Here is a 19,334-nt window from a genome sequence, read left to right on the forward strand (position 1 = left end):
GGCACTGAAACTCAGTATTCAGATGTAGGGTTCTGATGTCCAGGCCAGGAGGTACCAGGTGCCAGCCAGCCAGCCTGTCCGTCCATCCCTCCCTGGCCCCATCTCACGCTGCACAAGACCTACAGGAGGAGATGGAGCCAGGTCTGGCATATATTCCTAGCTCTATCTCATAAACTGTGACCGTCAAGGAGCCCTTCAATTAGATCAGCACCCTTGGTGCCAGAGGGATTGCAGGAGACGGTAGGAATTCCCTGCCTCTCCAGCCCCAGTGCTCATCACAAACCTGGCACCTCCCCTACCTAATCCATGGCCGTGAAACTACAGTCCCCTCCAGACGAACTACAATTACCAAGATGCTTTGCGCAGCGGCCAACGACGCTTGCTGAGTTTGGCGGGGGAGCCGCCACTCGGCCCAGTATCTACCAATAAGCGGCGAAAAGGGCCATGCGGCAGGGGCTTGGGTTGCGTTGTGTCGCGTGCGAGAATGGCGCGGTTTTCTTGAGGGGCGGGCAGGAGGAGGAGCCGCCGGTGGTGGTGGTGGTGGCGGCGGCGGCGGCGGAGGAGGAGGAGGAGGAGGAGGGAAGGGCGGTCCCGCGGCTCGGCGGCATCTCCGGGGAGGATGCCGGTCCATTCCCGGGAGAAGAAGGAGAACAACCACGATGAGATGGAGGTGGATTATGGGGAGAACGAGGGGAGCTCCTCGGAGGAGGAGGAGACCGAGAGCTCGTCCGTGTCCGAGGAGGGGGACAGCTCAGGTAACCGGGGAGCGGGTTCGCGGGCGACGGCACCAGGGGCCGCTTGCAAATGCCGGGGGAGGGTGGCCGCTAGCGCAATTTCACTGCACGGGGAGGGGGCGTTAACGCCTTCCCCCGCTGTGTGTGTGTGTGTGGGGGGGCAGTCCTCCCCAGCCTCCGCACGGCAGCATCTGACCCCGCCCCTCCGCACGGCAGCATCTGACCACCACCCTCTTCAGCCCTCTCCCTTCCCCTTGCACGGCTGCGTCTGCCCCCTTCTCCCCTGTACGGCAGCTTCTGAATCCCCTTCTTCTTGGTGGGGTTGGGGGTGACAGCCCACAGTCTCCCCTGCTGGGCAACTTGTAAAACCCCCTTTACTGGGGGTACGGCCTTCCCGCTCTGCATGGCAGCTTGTGGACACAGCCCTTCTTCCTCTGCCTGGCACCTTTTGAGCCTCCTCTTCCCAAGGGGATATGTCTCACCCCCTCCTTGTTCATGGCAGCTTTTTGCTTTATCCCAGGGGACCACAGCCTGTGCCACCACGCTCCCTCTGCATGTCTATTTCTTCTTGCCCTGTTGCCTGATGTGGGGGCCACAGCCCCCTTCACCTATCTGGTAGTTTCTCCTTTTCTGCCCTGGGGGGCACATCCCTTCTATCCTTCCCTTATGTGGAAGATTTCATCCTGTTCCCTTCTTACATGGCAGCTTCTCCTTATCTGTCTTTCCTTGACTTGAGTTACTATTTTTTTCCTCCCTATACACAGTATTGTAGTATCTTGTCCCTTGCCAGGAGTGTGGCGTACAGTTGCCAACTCCTACAAGACAATATTATGCATCTCAGATAAGGCTTTTTAAATAAACTATGAGTATTTAAAGAAACTGCAGAGAATTTCTTGTCAAAAGTTCCATAGAAAAGACTTTCCAAGGAATAAATATAATTTTTAAAATACTACATATCACTTACAAGAAATTATCTGTTGGTAGTGTTGTTGGTCCCAGGATATGATACACACAAGGTAGGTGAGGTAATGTCTTTTATTGGACCAACTTCAGTTATGTCAGTTTGTTGATGTTTGGCATTAGTGACGGAGCAGTTGAAACCTTCAGGATTGCAGCAAGGGGTGCATCAGGTAGTTATGTTCAGTATTTTGACTTGTTTATATTCATTGTGGGGGGAAAAAAGTGACGCTGCCTCCATGTCTGACTCTGCCCGGCGACTAGTGATGGTCCTCTATCCCTCTCCCACAGCCAGTGGGAGCTGCGGGGGGCGGCACCTGCAGCATACATTTCCAGGAGCATGGTTGCATGCATCTCTCCTCTGTGGGCTGCAGTGGGGAGGTTCTCCAGCTGCAGATGGCCCGTGGGCCAGGACTTTGAGACCCCTGCTGTTAAGCATAAGGGTTAATGCATAATATATACCTTCCACCAAGTTGGTCCAATAAAAGAAATTACTTTAGTGTCAATATTAATGTGGCTGTGAACTCAGTTGAAGCTACTATATTGCTTTAAACCGGCAAAAAGTGAGGTTGAGTTGGATAGGGAATTATTCTGCTTTAAATCAAGGGAAGAAGCTTTGGATGGAATAAAGTTTTGATAAGTACTGAAAATAATTGGTGAGCTTACCTTTAACATATTTAACTCCACTTGGTTTATTTTATCAACCGGTGTTGTCCAGAAGTTTTAGATATAGTTAGGCAACCAATACAGTCTGCCCTTGAGAATCAAGACTCCTCCAGTCCCACTCCCCTGAGTTTAGAAATGCCATATTAGTAGGGACCTACCAAATTCATGGTCTATTTTGGTCAATTTCACGGTCATAGGATTTTAAAAATTGTAAATTTCATGATTTCAGCTATTTAAATCTGAAATTGCTCCGTGTAACTTTAGGGGGCCTGACCCAAAAAAGAGTTGCGGGGGGGTCTCACAAGGTTATTATAGGGGAGGTTGTGGTACTGCTACCCTTCTGCTCTGCCTCCAGACCTGTGCTGCTGGAGAACAGCAGCTGCTGGCAGGGAGTCCAGCTCTGAAGGCCGAGTCGCCACCAGCAGCAGCACAGAAGTAAGGATGGCAATGGCAAGGTATGGTATTGCCACCCTTACTTCTGTGCTGCTACATACTGAACTAGGCCCTTACTTTGCCGCCACTCTCAGCCTGCCCACCTCTGAAGACAGCAGCACAGAAGTAAGGGTGACGAGCTATGGTGTTGCCACCCTTACTTCTGAGCTGTTGCTGGTGGGGCACTACAGTCAGAGCTGGGCACCCAGTCAACAGCCATCACTCTCCGGCCGCCCAACTCTGAAGGCAGCGCAAAAGTAAGGGTAGTAATACTGTGATCCCCTTAAAATAACCTTGTGACCTCCCCCTGCAACTCCATTTTGGGTCAGCCACTCCAATTTGAGAAATGCTGGTCCCCCCCCGTGAAATCTGTATAGTATAGGGTAAAAGCACACAAGGCCAGTTTCATGGGGGGAGACCAGATCTCCTGGTCCGTGACGTGTTTTCATGGCTGTGAATTTGGTAGGGCCTTACATATTAGTGATGAATGTCAAAGCCACAAGTTATGCTCATCATCTCAGATGAGAAAGACATTTTGTAGGACACCTTGGTATATCTGTATTGGCCACATCTTATAGGAGAGCAAATTCAGAAATTTACTTGAAATACTATTTTTTCTATCTCTACCTTTAAGGCAGGCTGCCCTAATTACCACAAGTCCTGCCCTTCAGGCTTTAGAGGAAGAAGAAATTGTAATACATTTTAGAAACATACCAAAATTACCTAAAACAATTCTCCCATACATAAAGTTGTGATTTTTTTTTTAATACCTTGAGGCATCCCAGGTCTAGAAACGAGTGATCTTTTGGGAAGTGGGGGATTTGATATCTCTGTCTCTATAAATCCTAGCCTGAAGGGCAGTGAGATATCTGACTTCTAACCAGTTACTTTTCCAGGACTATTACCCATCATGCTTCTCAAGTTTGTGTAACTTTAGGGAAGAAATACCAAATTTTTGGAGATAGGGAATATAGTAAACTACTGGCAGATACTTTAAAGCTATTTGGAGGTTGGAAATGTTACAAATAATGCTAGTGGAGATGGATTAATGGGCAGAGTGCAGGTGAGGCAGTCGGAGGTGCATGATAAATCCAGTTGATCATGAAGGTGTGCTATTCCATATGTGTTATCTATACATGAAATACTACCTTCTGCTAGGTGGAAGGTGAGTCTGGCTTGTGTGTGTGTGTATGTATGTACACAACTGTAGACATGGAGGGTCTATGGTTGTGCTAGCTGCAGCTGGAAGATGGCATTATTCTCTCATACTTTGAGATGGTGCATTCCGCATTGTAGCAGATGACAAGAGTACACATCCACACTACCCAGTATGTTGTGCAGGGGGCAAAGGGTCCAGAGGACCACTGATTCTCAAGGAGGATTGGGGTTGAGGTTGCTTATATTGATTTAAAATCTCTTGATATCAGTTTATGAAGTAAACTAATACTAATTAATTTGAAACAAAGCATTAGCTACAAAAATTACTTACTGAAACATGTCTAGAACCTGAAACATAGCTGAGACCCACTGAACTGTGGAACAAAGTAGAAGAAACTTTAGGATCCTGTGTGCCTTCCTGCCTTGTGTGAGGCAGACATCCTGAGGAGTAAATTGTTGGGGTAATTATGTAAGGGAGCTAAAGGTAAGAGTAGGAGGGTTTTTTCCTCCTCATATTTATACTGTCTGCAATGCAAGCCATTAACAGGCTATAACTGTTGCAAATATTCACGTCGAGCAATGGGTTATGGCTAGACAGGATATTTTACAAAACAACTAAATTATTTGGAGCCAGTAAGTTATGCACATTTTCAGTCCATATAACTTTCTGATTTTATTACTACACCTCTACCCTGATATAACGCCACCCGATATAACACGAATTCAGATATGACAAGGTAAAGCAGCACTCTGGGGGGCAGGGCTGCGTTCGCTGGCGGGTCAGCTTGTCTGGCTCCGACATGCTGCTCTGAGCAGTGTGTTAAGGGTGCCGGGCTGGGGCCGAGTGGTTGGATAAGGGGCAGAGGGTCTCGGGGGGAGAGGGGATGGTCAGGGAGCAGGGGTGGTTGGATGGTTCTGAGGTTCTGGAGGTGAGGCGGTCAGGGGACAGGGAACGGGGGCATTGGATAGGGCGTGGGAGTCCCGGGGGACCTGTCAGGGCACGGGGGTGTGGATAGGGGTTGGGGCAGTCAGGGGACAGGGAGCAGGGTGGTTGGATAGGAGGTGGAGTCCTGGGGGTGATTAGGGACAGGTGGGGGTCTCTGGAGGGGGCAGTCAGGGGACAAGGAGCAGGGGAGCTTAGGGGCTGGGAGTCTTAGGAGGGGTGGTTGGGGCAGGGGGTCTCTGGAGGGGGTAGTCAGGGGACAAGGAGTAGGGGGGTGGTTGCATGGGTCGGGGGTTCTGAGCGGTCAGTCATGGGGCAGGAAGTGACTATTAATAACTGAAATGCTCAAGGCCAAAGCAAGTTCAATATAACGCGGTTTCACCTATAACACGATAAGATTTTTTTGGCTCCCAAGGACCGCATTATATCGGGGTAGAGGTGTATTACCCTTGTCTATATTGCCTCTTCCCCTTATTGTTTACTTGTTGCATCTAGTCTTTAGTCAATAATGAATAATTTGTCCCATCCTACTGTTGCTTCTTGCCTGTTAACAGTAAAATAATATTTTAATCAACAGAAGTAATCTTCTGTGTTAAATATAACTTAATTTGAAATTGTAATTTTTGATCTAATAGTACTTCTGTTCTCTGAGTGTGTGTGTGTGTGTCTGTGAGTGTGTATGCAAACTATGGAGTCCGATACAGAATTCCCTGCCTACCTCTCAGAAGCTGCTGTGGTGAATGGAAACTCCCTGAAATGGCTGATGTCCTTTCTTTCAGAAGGAGCCCAAAAGTTCACTGTGACCTGCTCTTGTTCACCACCAAAGCTCTCCTCACTTGTGGAGTACCAATGTTCAATCATTCCACCATGCTGTTCAACTGTATGAGCCAGTGGGAGAGCTAGTGAGACAGCATAGTTTGAGGTGCCGACAGCATGTGGACAACCCAGCTGTCATCAAATGTAAACTGTACCATTGTGATGCTGGCAGACCAGATGCCTGCTTGTCCCTAGGCCTCACTGAACACTGACAAATGCATAGCTGGAAGCCATTCTGGCTCACCTGTATGTTAGTATTGTTAAAATAGATCTTAAGTTTATAAGAATGTGTTTAGACTTGATGAAATGCTTGTAGGATGCTGCATGTATTGATCTCATTTATAACATCTATATCGTGTGGTATGAAGTTATATTGAATGTTTGCATTATAAACCTCTAACTGTGTAACTCACCAAACAGGAAAGGAGCATTAATTAGTATGTAAAATGCTTGTCCTGTACACAAGAAGCCCCGTTGCACCCAAATGAACCATTGTGAAACATCAAAGGACAAAGACTTTGACTGATTGCGCCCATCTCCTCTTCATGAGTGTGGGGAGAGGAGGGAGAAGGCAAACGCTTGTCCCATGAGTTTGAAGTCTGGGGGAAGGGAATAAAAATTCCTGATCAGAAGGAACTGTATCACTGTGCTGCTTGGAATTTGGAGAGGGCAGTATTTCTAAGAATAAGTGTGGGGAGATCCCCATGCTGTTTAGCTTGGATTAGCTGTAAAGGATGTAGAATGTTTGCATGATGCATCAGCTTCTGTTACCTTTTGGAACCGAAGACTGTAACTCATTTGTGTGTGTATGTTTACCTGCATTAACCTTGTAAATAACTTATTTCTTTTTCTTAGTTAATCTTTAGTTTGTTATAGGATTGGCTACAAGTATCTTTGGTGTGAGGTCTAAGGTGCAGGTGACCTCATGTAAGGGACTGGCCCTTTGGGACTGGGAGTAACCTGGTTTGTAACAGTCTGCCCTGAGGCTGGTATTCACATTTGTGAGCTACTGTAGACAGCTGGGCAACCATCTTCCATCTTTAATGCCTATCCGAAATCAGCACCTGGCTAAGAATCTCCTCATTAGTCTTCCCTGTTGCATCTACATTGAAGTTAAGTTGGTAGCAGCCTTATGAGGGAGTAGAGCTAATTTCTACTCATATTGTCTGATGCCTTCTTTGGTAACAGAGGAACACACAATTCCATATAGGACTGTCTATGAGATTGCGCCCCATCTTATTGGACACAGATTCCACTGTATTGATGATGGGTACAGGAACTCAAGACTTGCTTACTGAAACTCATATGGAGGAATTAGGATTCATTGTGTAGCTAGAGCTCTTTCAGGCAATGAAACAGCCACTCTGCTTAACAACACAGTTTGATGCAGCTTTCTGACACAAGATGGCTTTCCATTAGTCCCTATGTGAACAGCGTTCTTAATCAAGTTGAACTGAAGCTAAACTTTCAGATAGTCAAAAACAAAGAAAGAAACTATGATGCCGAACTTCTTTATTATCTGTACAGTGATCAGGTGAACAAAATTTACCTGACTTTTCTATGTCCAAACCTGCAGGAAGCCTGGAGGATAAACCAAATGTTTCAGTTGGAAAGAACTAATGCAGGAAAGCTGCTGCAGGAATTGATGACATTCTACCAGAGCCTTGTGGTGAGAGTTGTGAAACCGTGTGTTTTTTTGAGAACTGGACTGCTGTGTTAAACTAAGACATCACCTTTAAGTCAAATTACTTACCACTTTGTGCAGTCTATTTTGGAGTCGCTTTTCAGCTGGAACTTTCAAAATACGCACTAAGTGTTCCTGTTGTCAAAGACATCAAAAGTAGGTGTCAAGATTTCATGTTGGAGTTCGTGAAATGGAGATTGCCATCAAATGTTCAGTGATTAAATCCCTTTCAGTACTAAGTCTTTCTATTGTGTTCCACCCTGCACGAGCTAGATGAAATATCAATCATTGTTTTGTAGAGACCTTGGACAGCTGAAGTAGTGGTAAAGAGTTTTGCTGGTTCACTGGCATACTCAAGACAACTGAGCAGAGTAGATTTTGGGTTGAAGTTCTCAAACACACTGCTGCTGGGGACAAAGACTTCAGTGGACTTGACTTATTTTCTCTTTTGTTGCTGTCGCTACCTTTTAGCAACACTGCAGTTGAAAGATTTTTCTCAGATGAATTTGATTAAAAACAAAACTGTGCAACAAGATACAAGAGGAACTTTTAGAAAACATTCTTTGAGTTAGGGCATATATGCAGTGACACAATCTGTTGTGAACAGTTTGCACCAATGAAATTATTGCATTGGTCACTGGTGTTATGTATTACCACCAGCAGAAGCATTCTACTTCCGATGAAGACTGCGAGGATGAAATGTTGCCTTTTAGAGACTAACAGTAACAAACCAATTCAGCACAAAATATGGACATTGACTGCCATCATTTAATGCAGTTAGAAATAAATGTTTTTTTTGTACAACATATGTGTGGGCTATTTTTAATGCTGTCATTAGCCATATTTTGTTTGAAACATCTGCCAACCCTCTATTGGGATACAGGTACCAGACTGGGGGGGGAGGAGGGGGTTGATTTTTGAATTTGATTGCCATCTCATAGCTTTGTTGCTAATGTGGATGAACTCCTGCTGGGGCTTGTAGCTTTTTTTATCAGACCTCTACTAGGTATCTAATTAAAGCTTTTGTTTGGTCTATACATCAAATAACAATGTATTTAATAAAACATCTTCACTTCATTATACAGATTGGGCTATTTTTTAAGTGACTTTGGGTTATTAATAAAGTAGAAATCTGGCAAATCTGGTGATTCTTCACCCTTCTATATAGTTCATTGTATTAGCGTGGTATGACACATCAACCTCAATTTGCCTCAATTTTTGTAGGAAAATTCTATCTGCTCTAAACTAACCTGCCAGTTTTCAGGCTGAGGTGACTAGACTTCTGAGCAAACTCAGGTTTATAGGGGAAAATGAGCTGCAATAACCACACAGTTACTTGTTGCGCTCCATAATAAGGTATGCATATTGAGTTTAAACATTTTTAATCACCAAATTTGCAGGGTCAGGAGCATCTTGCAAGGGAAAAATGTAAAAAATCAAAGGAATTTTTCACCAGCTTTTGCAGAGTAGTCCAGATTTTGCTGGATTTCTTTCAATTTGAGAGGTTTTGTTTTTTGTTTGTTTTTTAACCAAGTTGTGGTAGTCACTGTTACTTACTCAATACTGAGGTATTATTGCCTCTTTAAATTAGTATAAATATGTATATGTGGGTAACTTTTTTGGCTTAGAAAATCAGTTTATACAGCTATCAAGCAGGAAAGTAAGAGATTCAGTGTTTCATCTGTTTTGTCTTACTCTGCTCATCTGTATTGCTGTGTGCACAATACATTTTCTTTTTTTAATAAAGCTATGTTATGTAAAGTAATAAACTTTGAACAGGCCTGACTTTTTCAGAGTTGTTTAGCACCCACAACTTCCATTAACTTCAGTTGGACTTTTGGGTGCCCAGTACCTTTGAGAATGAAGATGTGTGATGCTCTGCTACATCTTATAACCCTGAAAGGAACAACTTTTTGCTAGGCACTGTATGAACACATAGCATTATGGGGTCCTGGTCCTTGACTGAGGCTCCTAGGGGCAGATGGAATGCAAATAATAAATTGTTCCTCTCCTCCCTTGTGTCATGTCTCCAGGCACAAAAAAGCTAGCACCAAGGTTTGCTCCCCACCTGCAAAAGTTCCCAGTTATAGTATAGTTGCAGAAGATTCCATCCAGCCGAGAAGCCTAGGTGTGGAAGAAACCAGCAAGCACTATAATTATCACCACATGACAACTGTTGATATGCCGGCATTGGAGCTCTTCCTTTCATGTCATTACCCGTGCAGATTGCCATGTTTAACAAAAAATAAGGAGGCTGAAGACTTGAGTGGTACTTGTATAAATCAGTCTGATACAGACACTTTGTTAAAATTCCCCATGGTAGACTTATGCTGGAATTAAGGAGGAGGCAAAAGAGCTTAGTATGGTCGCACCTAGCAGAGCTCTTTGGGACCGTAACTGGTGTTTTAAATCCAGACTGTCTCCATCTGGATATCTGTGAGGAATTGTCACTGTACTTCACAGAGATGAGAACTCATATCTGAAGTGGCCTCATGGGGACATCAAGAACAATGAGTCTAAGACAGCTTCCTCACAAACAATGCAGCCTGTTTGTCCAAGTAGTAGTCACGGAAATACTAACAGCAACTGGAACAGTCACGTGTGTCTTTGACCCTTCCTAGCTAATAAAAGAGCTGAAAACACTTGGAACCATTCCTAAAGGATGGTAGCATGTCTTTCAAATGGGGAATTCTCCTTCCTAACCAAGAAACAGATAATAGCCTGACCAGTGCTAAAGATGCTGCTGCCACTACCGCTACTGCTAAATACTAGTGACCTTGCCAGTTACCATCTGATACAGCCTCCTGAAGAAAAGCATCTCTCTTTCACAAAGAGAAGTTGGAACCAAAAAAAAGTGGTATTATCAAACCCACCTTGTCTCTGTTTTCTAGGCAAGCCAATCAAGAAGCTAGTCAAAAAAGCTCCAGTGTCAACAATGCTCCGCTGGTATCCTGGTTATTTTAGAGTTTAGAGACAAGGCATTGTTTAGAGACAGCACCAATTGCTCTAGGGGATGACCTGTCTATGTACAAGAGAATTATATCCAGCCTCATTAATAGATCTGTGACATTCAGTGCTAATGAAATTATCTTGTCTCCCCTCCATGATATTGTAGGGGTGAACAGAAATGTCCTTTAAATAACTCTTAGGGTATGTCTACACTACAAAATTAGGTCGATTTATAGAAGTCGATTTTTAGAAACCGATTTTATACAGTCGATTGCATATGTCCACACTAAGCACATTAAGTCAGCGGGGTGCATCCTCACTACCGTGGGTAGCATCGACTTACAGAGCAGTGCACTGTGGGTAGCTATCCTACAGTTCCTGCAGTCTCCACCACCCATTGGAATTCTGGATTAAGCTCCCAATACCTGATGGGGCAAAAACATTGTCGTGGGTGGTTTTGGGTACATGTCGTCGTCAGTCACCCCTCCCTCCGTGAAAGCAAAGGCTGACAACCATTTCGTGCCTTTTCTGTGCAGATACTATACCACAGCAAGCATGGAGCCTGCTCAGCTCACCGTCACCACTGCTGTTGTGTCCTGGGTGCTGCTGTCAGCAGACGGTGCAGTTGGACTGCTAACCATAGTCATCCACTGCTTCCGCTGCAACTCTGCTCTCCTGGTGCCATGAATCCACCTCACAGGTCCTCTCGTCGTTCTGTAGAAATATCTATTCTCATGGCATCTGTCATCATCCACTGCTTCCGCTGCAACTCTGTTCTCCTGCAGATGCCATACCATGGCAAGCATGGAGCCCACTCAGCTCACCACTGCTGTTGTGAGCATTGTAAACACCTCGCGCATTATCCTATAGTATGTGCAGAACCTGCAAAAGCAGGTGAGGAGGCGACGACAGTGCGATCACAATAGTGATGAGGACATGGACACAAACTTCTCTCAAAGCACGGGCCCTGGCAATTTGGACATCATGGTGGTAATGGGGCAAGTTCCTGCCGTGGAATGCTGATTCTGGGCCCGAGAAACGACCACAGACTGGTGGGACCGAATAGTGTTGCAGGTCTTGGATGATTCCCAGTGGCTGTAAAACTTTCGCATGCGTAAGGGCACTTTCATGGAACTTTGTGACTTGCTTTCCCCTGCCCTGAAGTGCAAGAATACCAAGATGAGAGCAGCCCTCGCAGTTGAGAAGCGAGTGGCGATAGCCCTGTGGAAGCTTGCAACGCCAGACAGCTACCTATCAGTCAGGAATCAGTATGGAGTGGGTAAATCTACTGTGGGGGCTGCTGTGATCCAAGTAGCCAACACAATCACTGAGCTGCTGCTATCAAGGGTAGTGACTCTGGGAAATGTGCAGGTCATAGTGGATGGCTTTGCTGCAGTGGGGTTCCCTAACTGTGGTGGGGCGATAGACGGAACATATATCCCTATCTTGGGACTGGACCACCTTGGCAGCCAGTAGGTAAACCACAAGGGGTACTTTTAAATGGTGCTGCAAGCACTGGTGGATCACAAGGGACATTTCACCCACATCAATGTGGGATGGCTGGGAAAGGTGCATGACGCTCGCATCTTCAGGAACTCTGGTCTGTTTGAACAGCTGCAGGAAGGAACTTACTTCCCAGACCAGAAAATTACTGGTGGAGATGTTGACATGCCTATAGTTATCCTTGGGGACTCAGCCTACCCCTTAATGCCATGGCTCATGAAGCCATACACAGGCACCCTGGACAGTAGTAAGGAGCAGTTCAACTATAGACTGAACAAGTGCAGAATGGTGGTAGAATGTGCATTTGGACGTTTAAAAGCACGCTGGCGCAGTTTACTGAGTAGGTTAGACCTCAGCGAAACCAGTGTTCCCATTGTTATTGCTGCTTGCTGTGTGCTCCACAATACCTGTGAGAGTAAGGGGGAGACGTTTATGGCGGGGTGGGAGGTTGAGGCAAATTGCCTGCCGGCCGATTACACACAGCCAGACACCAGGATGATTAGAAGAGCACAGCTGGGCGCCCTGCACATCAGAGAAGCTTTGAAAACCAGTCTCATGACTGTCCAGGCTGCGGTGTGACAGTTCTGTTTGTTTCTCCTTCATGAAAACCTGCCCCCTTGGTTCACTCTACTTCCCTGTAAGCCAACCAACCTCCCACCTTCGATCACCACTTTCAGAGGCAATAAAGTCATTGTTGTTTCAAAATCATGTATTCTTTATTAATTCATCACACAAATGGGGGAAAACTCGCAAGGTAGCCCAGGAGGGGTAGGTGAGGAGGGAAGCACCGGGGGGGGGTGGTGGAGGAGGAAAGGACAAGGCCACACTAAAGTTCAAAACTTACTGAATGCCAGCCTTCTGTTCCTTGGGCAGTCCTCTGGGGTGGAGTGGCTGGGTGCTCATAGCCTCCCCTGCCCGCGTTCTTGGACGTCTGGGTGAGGAGGCTATGGAACTTGGGGAGGCGGTTACACAGGGGCTGCAGCAGCGGTCTGTGCGCCTGCTGCCTTTCCTGCAGCTCCACCAGACACCTGAGCATGTCAGTTTGCTCCTCCATTAGCCTCAGCGTTGCATCCTGCCTCCTCTCATCATGCTCCTCCTTCCTCTCATCGCATTCATTTAATGCTTTCCTGGACTCTGCCATTGTTTGCCTCCATGCATTCTGCTGAGCTCTTTCAGTGCTGGAGGACTGCATGAGCTCTGAGAACATGTCATCGCGAGTGCAGTTTTTTTCCGCCTTCTAATCTGCGCTAGCTGCTGGAACGGAGATGATAGGGAGAGCGTAGAAACATTTGCAGCTGTTGGAGGAAAAAAAGGGAGAGTAGTTTTTAAAAAGATACATTTTAGAGAACAAAGGGAAGATTATTTCACCCTGAATCAAGCGATTCACATTACATAGCACATGTGCTTTTGGTACCAGGTTGCATTTTACCTCTCATGAGTGCCTGCCGGTCACATCACACATGCTTGGCTGGGCAACAGAATTCGGCGTGCAGGCAGCCATGGTAAGGCAAAAGGTTTCAGCTTCTTCAACCTTCATAACATCTGGGAATGGTTTCAAACAGCAGCACCCTCCTTTCCCATACCAAGCAAAGCCCATTGGGTTGGCCGTTTAAAAGGAGGGGCTGCGGTTTTAGGGTGAGTGTGCAGCACAACCCAACCCCTGCCCCAATACTCTGGGATGATCACTTCAGACCCTGCCCCCTATGTGGCTAGTATCAGGGAAGATCCCTGTCAGCAAAGTGCGAACAGCTCAGCATGAACGGGCCTCCCCCCCACTGCGGGGCTAACAGTGGGGATGATTTCTTTTCAGTCAAAGGCAAACAGCACAGCAGGAATAAGCGCCTCTGAATGTCCCCTTAAACAAATTTCCCGTATTTCAACCAGGTGACCATGAATGATATCACTCTCCTGAGGCTAACACAAAGAGATAAAGAATGGATGTTGCTTGAATGCCACCAAAGCCTGGGCCCATTCGCTGCAATGCTTTGTTCTGCAATAATTCCAGGCTACTTGCTACTGGCTTGGCATGGTAAAGGCTTTTAGAGTACCCCCAGAAGAGCTTCATGGAGATGTCCCTGGAGGATTTCTGCTCCATTCCCAGACAAGTTAACAGACTTTTCCAGTAGCTATACTGGCCGCGAATGCATCCCAAGTCTTTAGGGAAAATTAATCATTAAACACGCTTGCTTTTAAACCCTGTATTATATTTACAAAGGTACACTCACCAGAGGTTCCTTCTCCGGCTTCATGGTACGGGAGCCCACCTTGGGAGGGTTGGGAGGGTATTGGCTACAGGGTGATGAACAGTTCGTAGCTGCTGGGGAGAAGGGATTCTCCGCTTGCCTGCTGCTTGCCGCTATCCTCAACCACCTCCTCATCTTCCTCATCCACAAAATCCTCATCCCTGTTGCGTGAGGCTCCCCCCTTGCAGGTGTCCACGGACAGTGGTGGGGTAGTGGTAGGGGACCCCCCTAGAATTGCATGCAGCTCATCATAGAAGCAGCATGTGTAGAGCTCTCACCCGGAGCGACCGTTTGCCTCCTTTGTTTTTTGAAAAGCTTGCCTGAGCTCCTTAATTTTCACGCGGCACTGCTGTGTGTCCCTGTTGTAGCCTCTGTCCATCATGCCCTTGGAGATTTTGACATATATATTGGCATCTCGTCTTTTGGAATGGAGTTCTGCCTGCACAGATTCTTCTCCCCATACAGCGATCAGATCCAGTACCTCCCATTCCGGCCATGCTGGAGCTCTTTTGCGATTCTGGGACTGCATGGTCACCTGTGCTGATCAGCTCGCCACGCTGGCCAAACAGGAAATGAAATTCAAAAGTTCCCGGGGCTTTTCCTGTCTACCTGGCCAGTGCATCTGAGTTGAGAGCGCTGTCCAGAGCGGTCACAATGAGCACTCTGGGATAGCTCCCGGAGGCCAATACCGTCGAATTGCGTCCACACTACCCCAAATTCGACCCAGCAAGGTCGACTTTAGCACTAAACCCCTCGCCGGGGAGTACAGAAATAGATTTTAAGAGCCCTTTAAGTCGACAAAACAGGCTTCGTCGTGTGGATGGGTGCATGGTTAAATCGACCTAACTCTGCTAAAGTCAACCTAAACTCGTAGTGTAGACCAGGGCTTAGTGTCCCCATTTAAAATTTTGTTTTGTTAATGTTTGCTGAACTCTGGTGCATCCAGCTAACTTTCTTCTGACTCCCCTGCCTTTGAGTGGTGAGAGCTCACAATACGCATCTCTTGAGACGCCTTGCCTTCTCTTCTACCGAGAAGCCCTCTGGGAAAGATTTGGGAGAAACTCCTAAAAGAGTGTGGGGGAAAAACAAAGCAGAAACTCTTGTGGAAAAACACTTTTCAAGTTCTCTTGTACATCATAGAGAACAAAAAAGCAAATTCCACCCTGAAAAACGATAAGATTTACATTCAATATTTTGGAGCACGTACCCAATACCATCGAGGATTCTCTCCATTTCTAGGACATTTAACATTTATCTGCATCTGAATTAAGAAAGCAACTAAGCCTCTGTGTACCTCTATAATAATAGGAGATGTCAAGCAAAGTTTTTAGGGAAAGGCTAAAGAGAGCAGAAGAGCTTTGCCAAAATCCAACATTCCTTGCTTTTTTTTTTAGTTTTTTAAAAAAGGTACTTTGATCTCTAAATGCAAGTATATTTAAGGAAATATTCAGAAATGTCAATAAAATAACTCTGGCAATGGTGATGAATCTGTTTTTATTGCATTGCTTTAAAATATTTATTTAAATAGTCACTAAGATAGATGAGGGAGATTCCTATACTTGAGCTCTTTGGCTGCAAAACCAAGAAAGCAATTTAATATAATGAAAATAGTCTTCAAAACTGAAGTACTACAACTTTCTTTTTTAGTGGAGGTTAATCTATACAAAATATCAGTCTATGGATAACCAATATAACTCCATGGACTATGCACTCATTTTGTGTGGATTGCTATTGCTTCAACTAACTAAACTGATCTCCATTTCTTCTAATTCTAGAAGAAACCCAATTAGGTTAGTTAATTTTATATACCACAGCAAATGTAAGGTAGCTTTGAAATTTGGAATTGTCTTCAGCAGGGGACTAGTATCTCTTAAATCTTTAGCTTACAGAACACCAGTAGCTGGCTCAGTTTTTCATAAATTGTTTATGGTTAGCTTGGTCTTAAGTTGTACAAAACTGGTAAGTTAATTTCCATTACATTTATTCTCAGATATAGTTGTCAAAACCTCACCCACTCCCCCTTTTTTTTTCTTCCAGAAATGGATGATGAGGACTGTGAAAGAAGAAGAATGGAATGCTTAGATGAAATGTCCAATCTTGAAAAACAATTTACAGACCTCAAAGATCAGTAAGTAGTCAAACATTTTTAAAAAGTCTCTCTTCCTTTGCGGGCTCATTCTTTCAGTAGTGCTGTAAGTGACCACGAACAGTCAAGTCTTTCCTTTCCTGTGTTGCAGGAATTACTCTTATCTGGATTCTACCATTCCAGCAGCTGTTGACTCTTTAAAGAGCATGGTGTTAAATTGGCGTTCTGAGATGAAATAATTGTGCGAGTAGCCAAATTTCTGCTTTCTTCTCATTAGAATTTTTAGGGGGAAGATAAATGTAGTTTTTAGAGTAAGAAAGGGGATCGCAAATGCAGTTGCTGGGTGGAAGTGCCTGCATGAGTCTCCTGTCCAAAAATGCTGAGGGGATATATGTGGACTTGCATTCTTGTGCCATCAGGACTCCTTTTCCTTCCTTATGTCATATGCAACCAGAGGCATCCCCCCAGCATTAATTAAAAGTGTGTCTACAATTAAGTTTTCGACATCAGTGTAGCAGACTGCAAAATTTGACTTCTCCCTTAGCTGATAGTCTCACCAATAAAGTATGTTTTGAATTGTCATTTAGATTTTGTTTTCAGAAATAATTCTGTAAGGTCAAAAATTTGTGCTTTAGCAGCAATTAATACCTATCAGCCTACTTCACTGTCTTTAGATAGGTTTATCTTTAATAGACATGAAGTGAAAACTAAAACAAGCAGGTGAGCTACACCCTACAGCTTTCACCTTAACTTTTAAAAAGTGTATTGCATATCAGTTATCACTATTGAACCCAGAGGCTCCACTTGAAAATGGGGCTCTGTTGTCTTACTAACTCTAAAAACTGTTTATGATACTACATTGTAATCTTTAGACTTAACCTGTCTGTTCTGTAGGTAAAGGATTTTTCCTACATCACTCTGCCAATTAATATCAACTTGTTCAGAAGGGAACAATTTTAGAGGTTTTAAAATATCAGCTCACTTTCTATGCCAGTTGAGTATGTGATATCTTAGCTGAAGGTGCCAGTTAGTGTTCATTGTCATGGTGGGAATATTTTGTGTGGATGCAGATTCTGTCCACTGAGAACTGATATGAAGGCTCATCTCATTCCATTTAGATTGCTCATCTTTTTGCATGTAGTGTCATCTGATGATTCAGTTGCTGCCAATCTGGGTAATCTTCGTACAAGTTTCTGTATACCATCCCCAGTTCCTAGTCACTTTCCCTTTGGTGTTTTTTGTTTATTTTTAAAGTGAAGAGATCATATTCTGCCATTAATATCTGTGATTCCATCTTCAGAAAGAAGGGATAGAAAATAAGAAGGGATAGAAATGCTACGCTTGTACATCTTTCCTAGAAGGTTGAAGTATACAAAAAGAAAATAGTTTACTTTAAAAGTGACTTTTTTGTCTTGGAATTTAGAGTGGCAACAGATGTAAATTTCTAGGTTTTAATAGATCTGTCATGAGATTATTAAATTTTATGATTGTAGATATGGGATTGTCTAAAGAATTCTTGCATATGAAACTGTCATTTCTGCTATTCTGCTTGTATTGGCTCTTAAGTAATAAACTACATTTTTTATTTTAAGACTTTACAAAGAAAGATTAAGCCAAGTGGATGCAAAACTACAGGAGGTCATAGCTGGAAAGGCACAAGAATACTTGGAACCATTGGCAGCTTTACAAGAAAACATGCAAATCCGAACAAAGGTGGCAGGTAGGAATGTGACATGATTGTTGCTGTTTAACAGTGTAGATCTACTATGCAACTTTAAAGTCAGGTGACTCCTTCTAGAACAGGGGCGGGCAAACCTTTTGGCCTGAGGGCCACATCGGGTTTCCAAAATTGTATGGAGGGCCGGTTAGGGGAGGCTGTGTCTCCCCAAACAGCCAGATGTGGCCCGGCCCCCGCCTCCTATCCGACACCTCCCCCCGCCACTTCTCGCCCCCTGATGGCTTCCCCTAACTCCTGCCCCATCCAACCCCCGTACCCAATGGCCCCCCCAGGACTCCTACTCCATCCACCACTCCCTGTCCCCTGACCACCCTCCACCCCTGCCTGCCCCCTGCTGCCCCATGCAACCCCCCCTCTCATTCCTGACTTGCCCCCTGGTACCCCTACCCCATCCAACCCCCTGTTCCCCGCCCTCTGACCGCCCCGACCCCTATCCACACCCCCGCCCCCTGACCACCACCCCCAACTCCCCTACCCTCTATCCAACCCCCACTACTCCCTGCCCCCTTACCACGCTACCTGGAGCACTGGTGGCTGGCGGCACTACAGCTGCACTGCCTGGAGCACCGGGTCAGGCTGCGGCTCTGCAGCTGCGCTGCCTGGCTGCCCAGAGTGTTGCGCCGGAGGCGCGGCATGCTAAGACTGTGGGGGCGGGGCCAGGGGCTAGCCTCCCGGGCCTGGAGCTCAGGGGCCTGGCAGGAGGGTCCCGCGGGCTGTAGTTTGCCCACCTCTGTTCTAGAACATGTGACTATTATAAATTTTGAAATATCTCAGAAGAGAAATCTAGTGGACACTTTTTTAGCAGAAGCCAACATTGTAATAGGTTGTCTGTCTTCTCAAAGTACTGTCTAATTAAACTCTAGGCAGTGTGATGTTATCTTGTGCTGCATCTGTTCTCTGTCTCTGTAGCATTGTACAAAATGATTACATTTCTGCATTAATAAGGGCTACTATTTCTATTAGTGTCAGAGGATTTCAAAAATAAAGGATATGAAAATGTGAAGGAGACTTTTGCCACTTAGATTAATCTTAAATGGATCAAATTTTGAGTTCAAACTACTTGATACTTTTTTACGGCTTTAAAAATCTTGTTTTGAGTTGTGATGTGAGTTGTCTTTTACAAACTTTAAAACTGCTACTGTATTTTATTGGAACTTGTTAGATCCCTTAACATACAGTGCTAGAAGACAATATGACACACATGCACACTTAAGCTTGTAATTTTTAACATCTAGCACACTGAATATATTCTAACACTGTCTAGTTTCTAGTTATAGTTTTGTATAACCAGTTCAGCTGCCTTGTAATCCATGTCTCCAGATCTTACTACGCAGAGGTTATAGGGCATGTATATTCCGTAACAATGGGTCTACAGCAGGTGTTCAATTCTGACCCCCAAAAAAGAAAAACCAAACAATTCCAGGA

The 19,334-nt window shown here is 45.1% G+C and overlaps 1 protein-coding gene across 1 annotated transcript in view; it reads left to right on the forward strand.

Annotated features, from left to right (window-relative positions):
• The first annotated feature begins 594 nt into the window (after positions 1-594).
• The window catches only part of BRMS1L (BRMS1 like transcriptional repressor), a 41,863-nt gene continuing 23,123 nt past the window's right edge, over positions 595-19,334 (forward strand). The window contains exons 1-3 of the mRNA XM_077819063.1: positions 595-755; positions 16,123-16,213; positions 17,764-17,891. Coding sequence (XP_077675189.1) covers positions 620-755; positions 16,123-16,213; positions 17,764-17,891 — 355 coding nt within the window. The 5' untranslated portion in view covers positions 595-619. The remainder of the gene's footprint in view (positions 756-16,122; positions 16,214-17,763; positions 17,892-19,334) is intronic.

The sequence above is a fragment of the Eretmochelys imbricata genome, chromosome 6 (genome assembly GCF_965152235.1).
Source record: "Eretmochelys imbricata isolate rEreImb1 chromosome 6, rEreImb1.hap1, whole genome shotgun sequence".
Classification (NCBI taxonomy): Eukaryota; Metazoa; Chordata; order Testudines; family Cheloniidae; genus Eretmochelys; species Eretmochelys imbricata.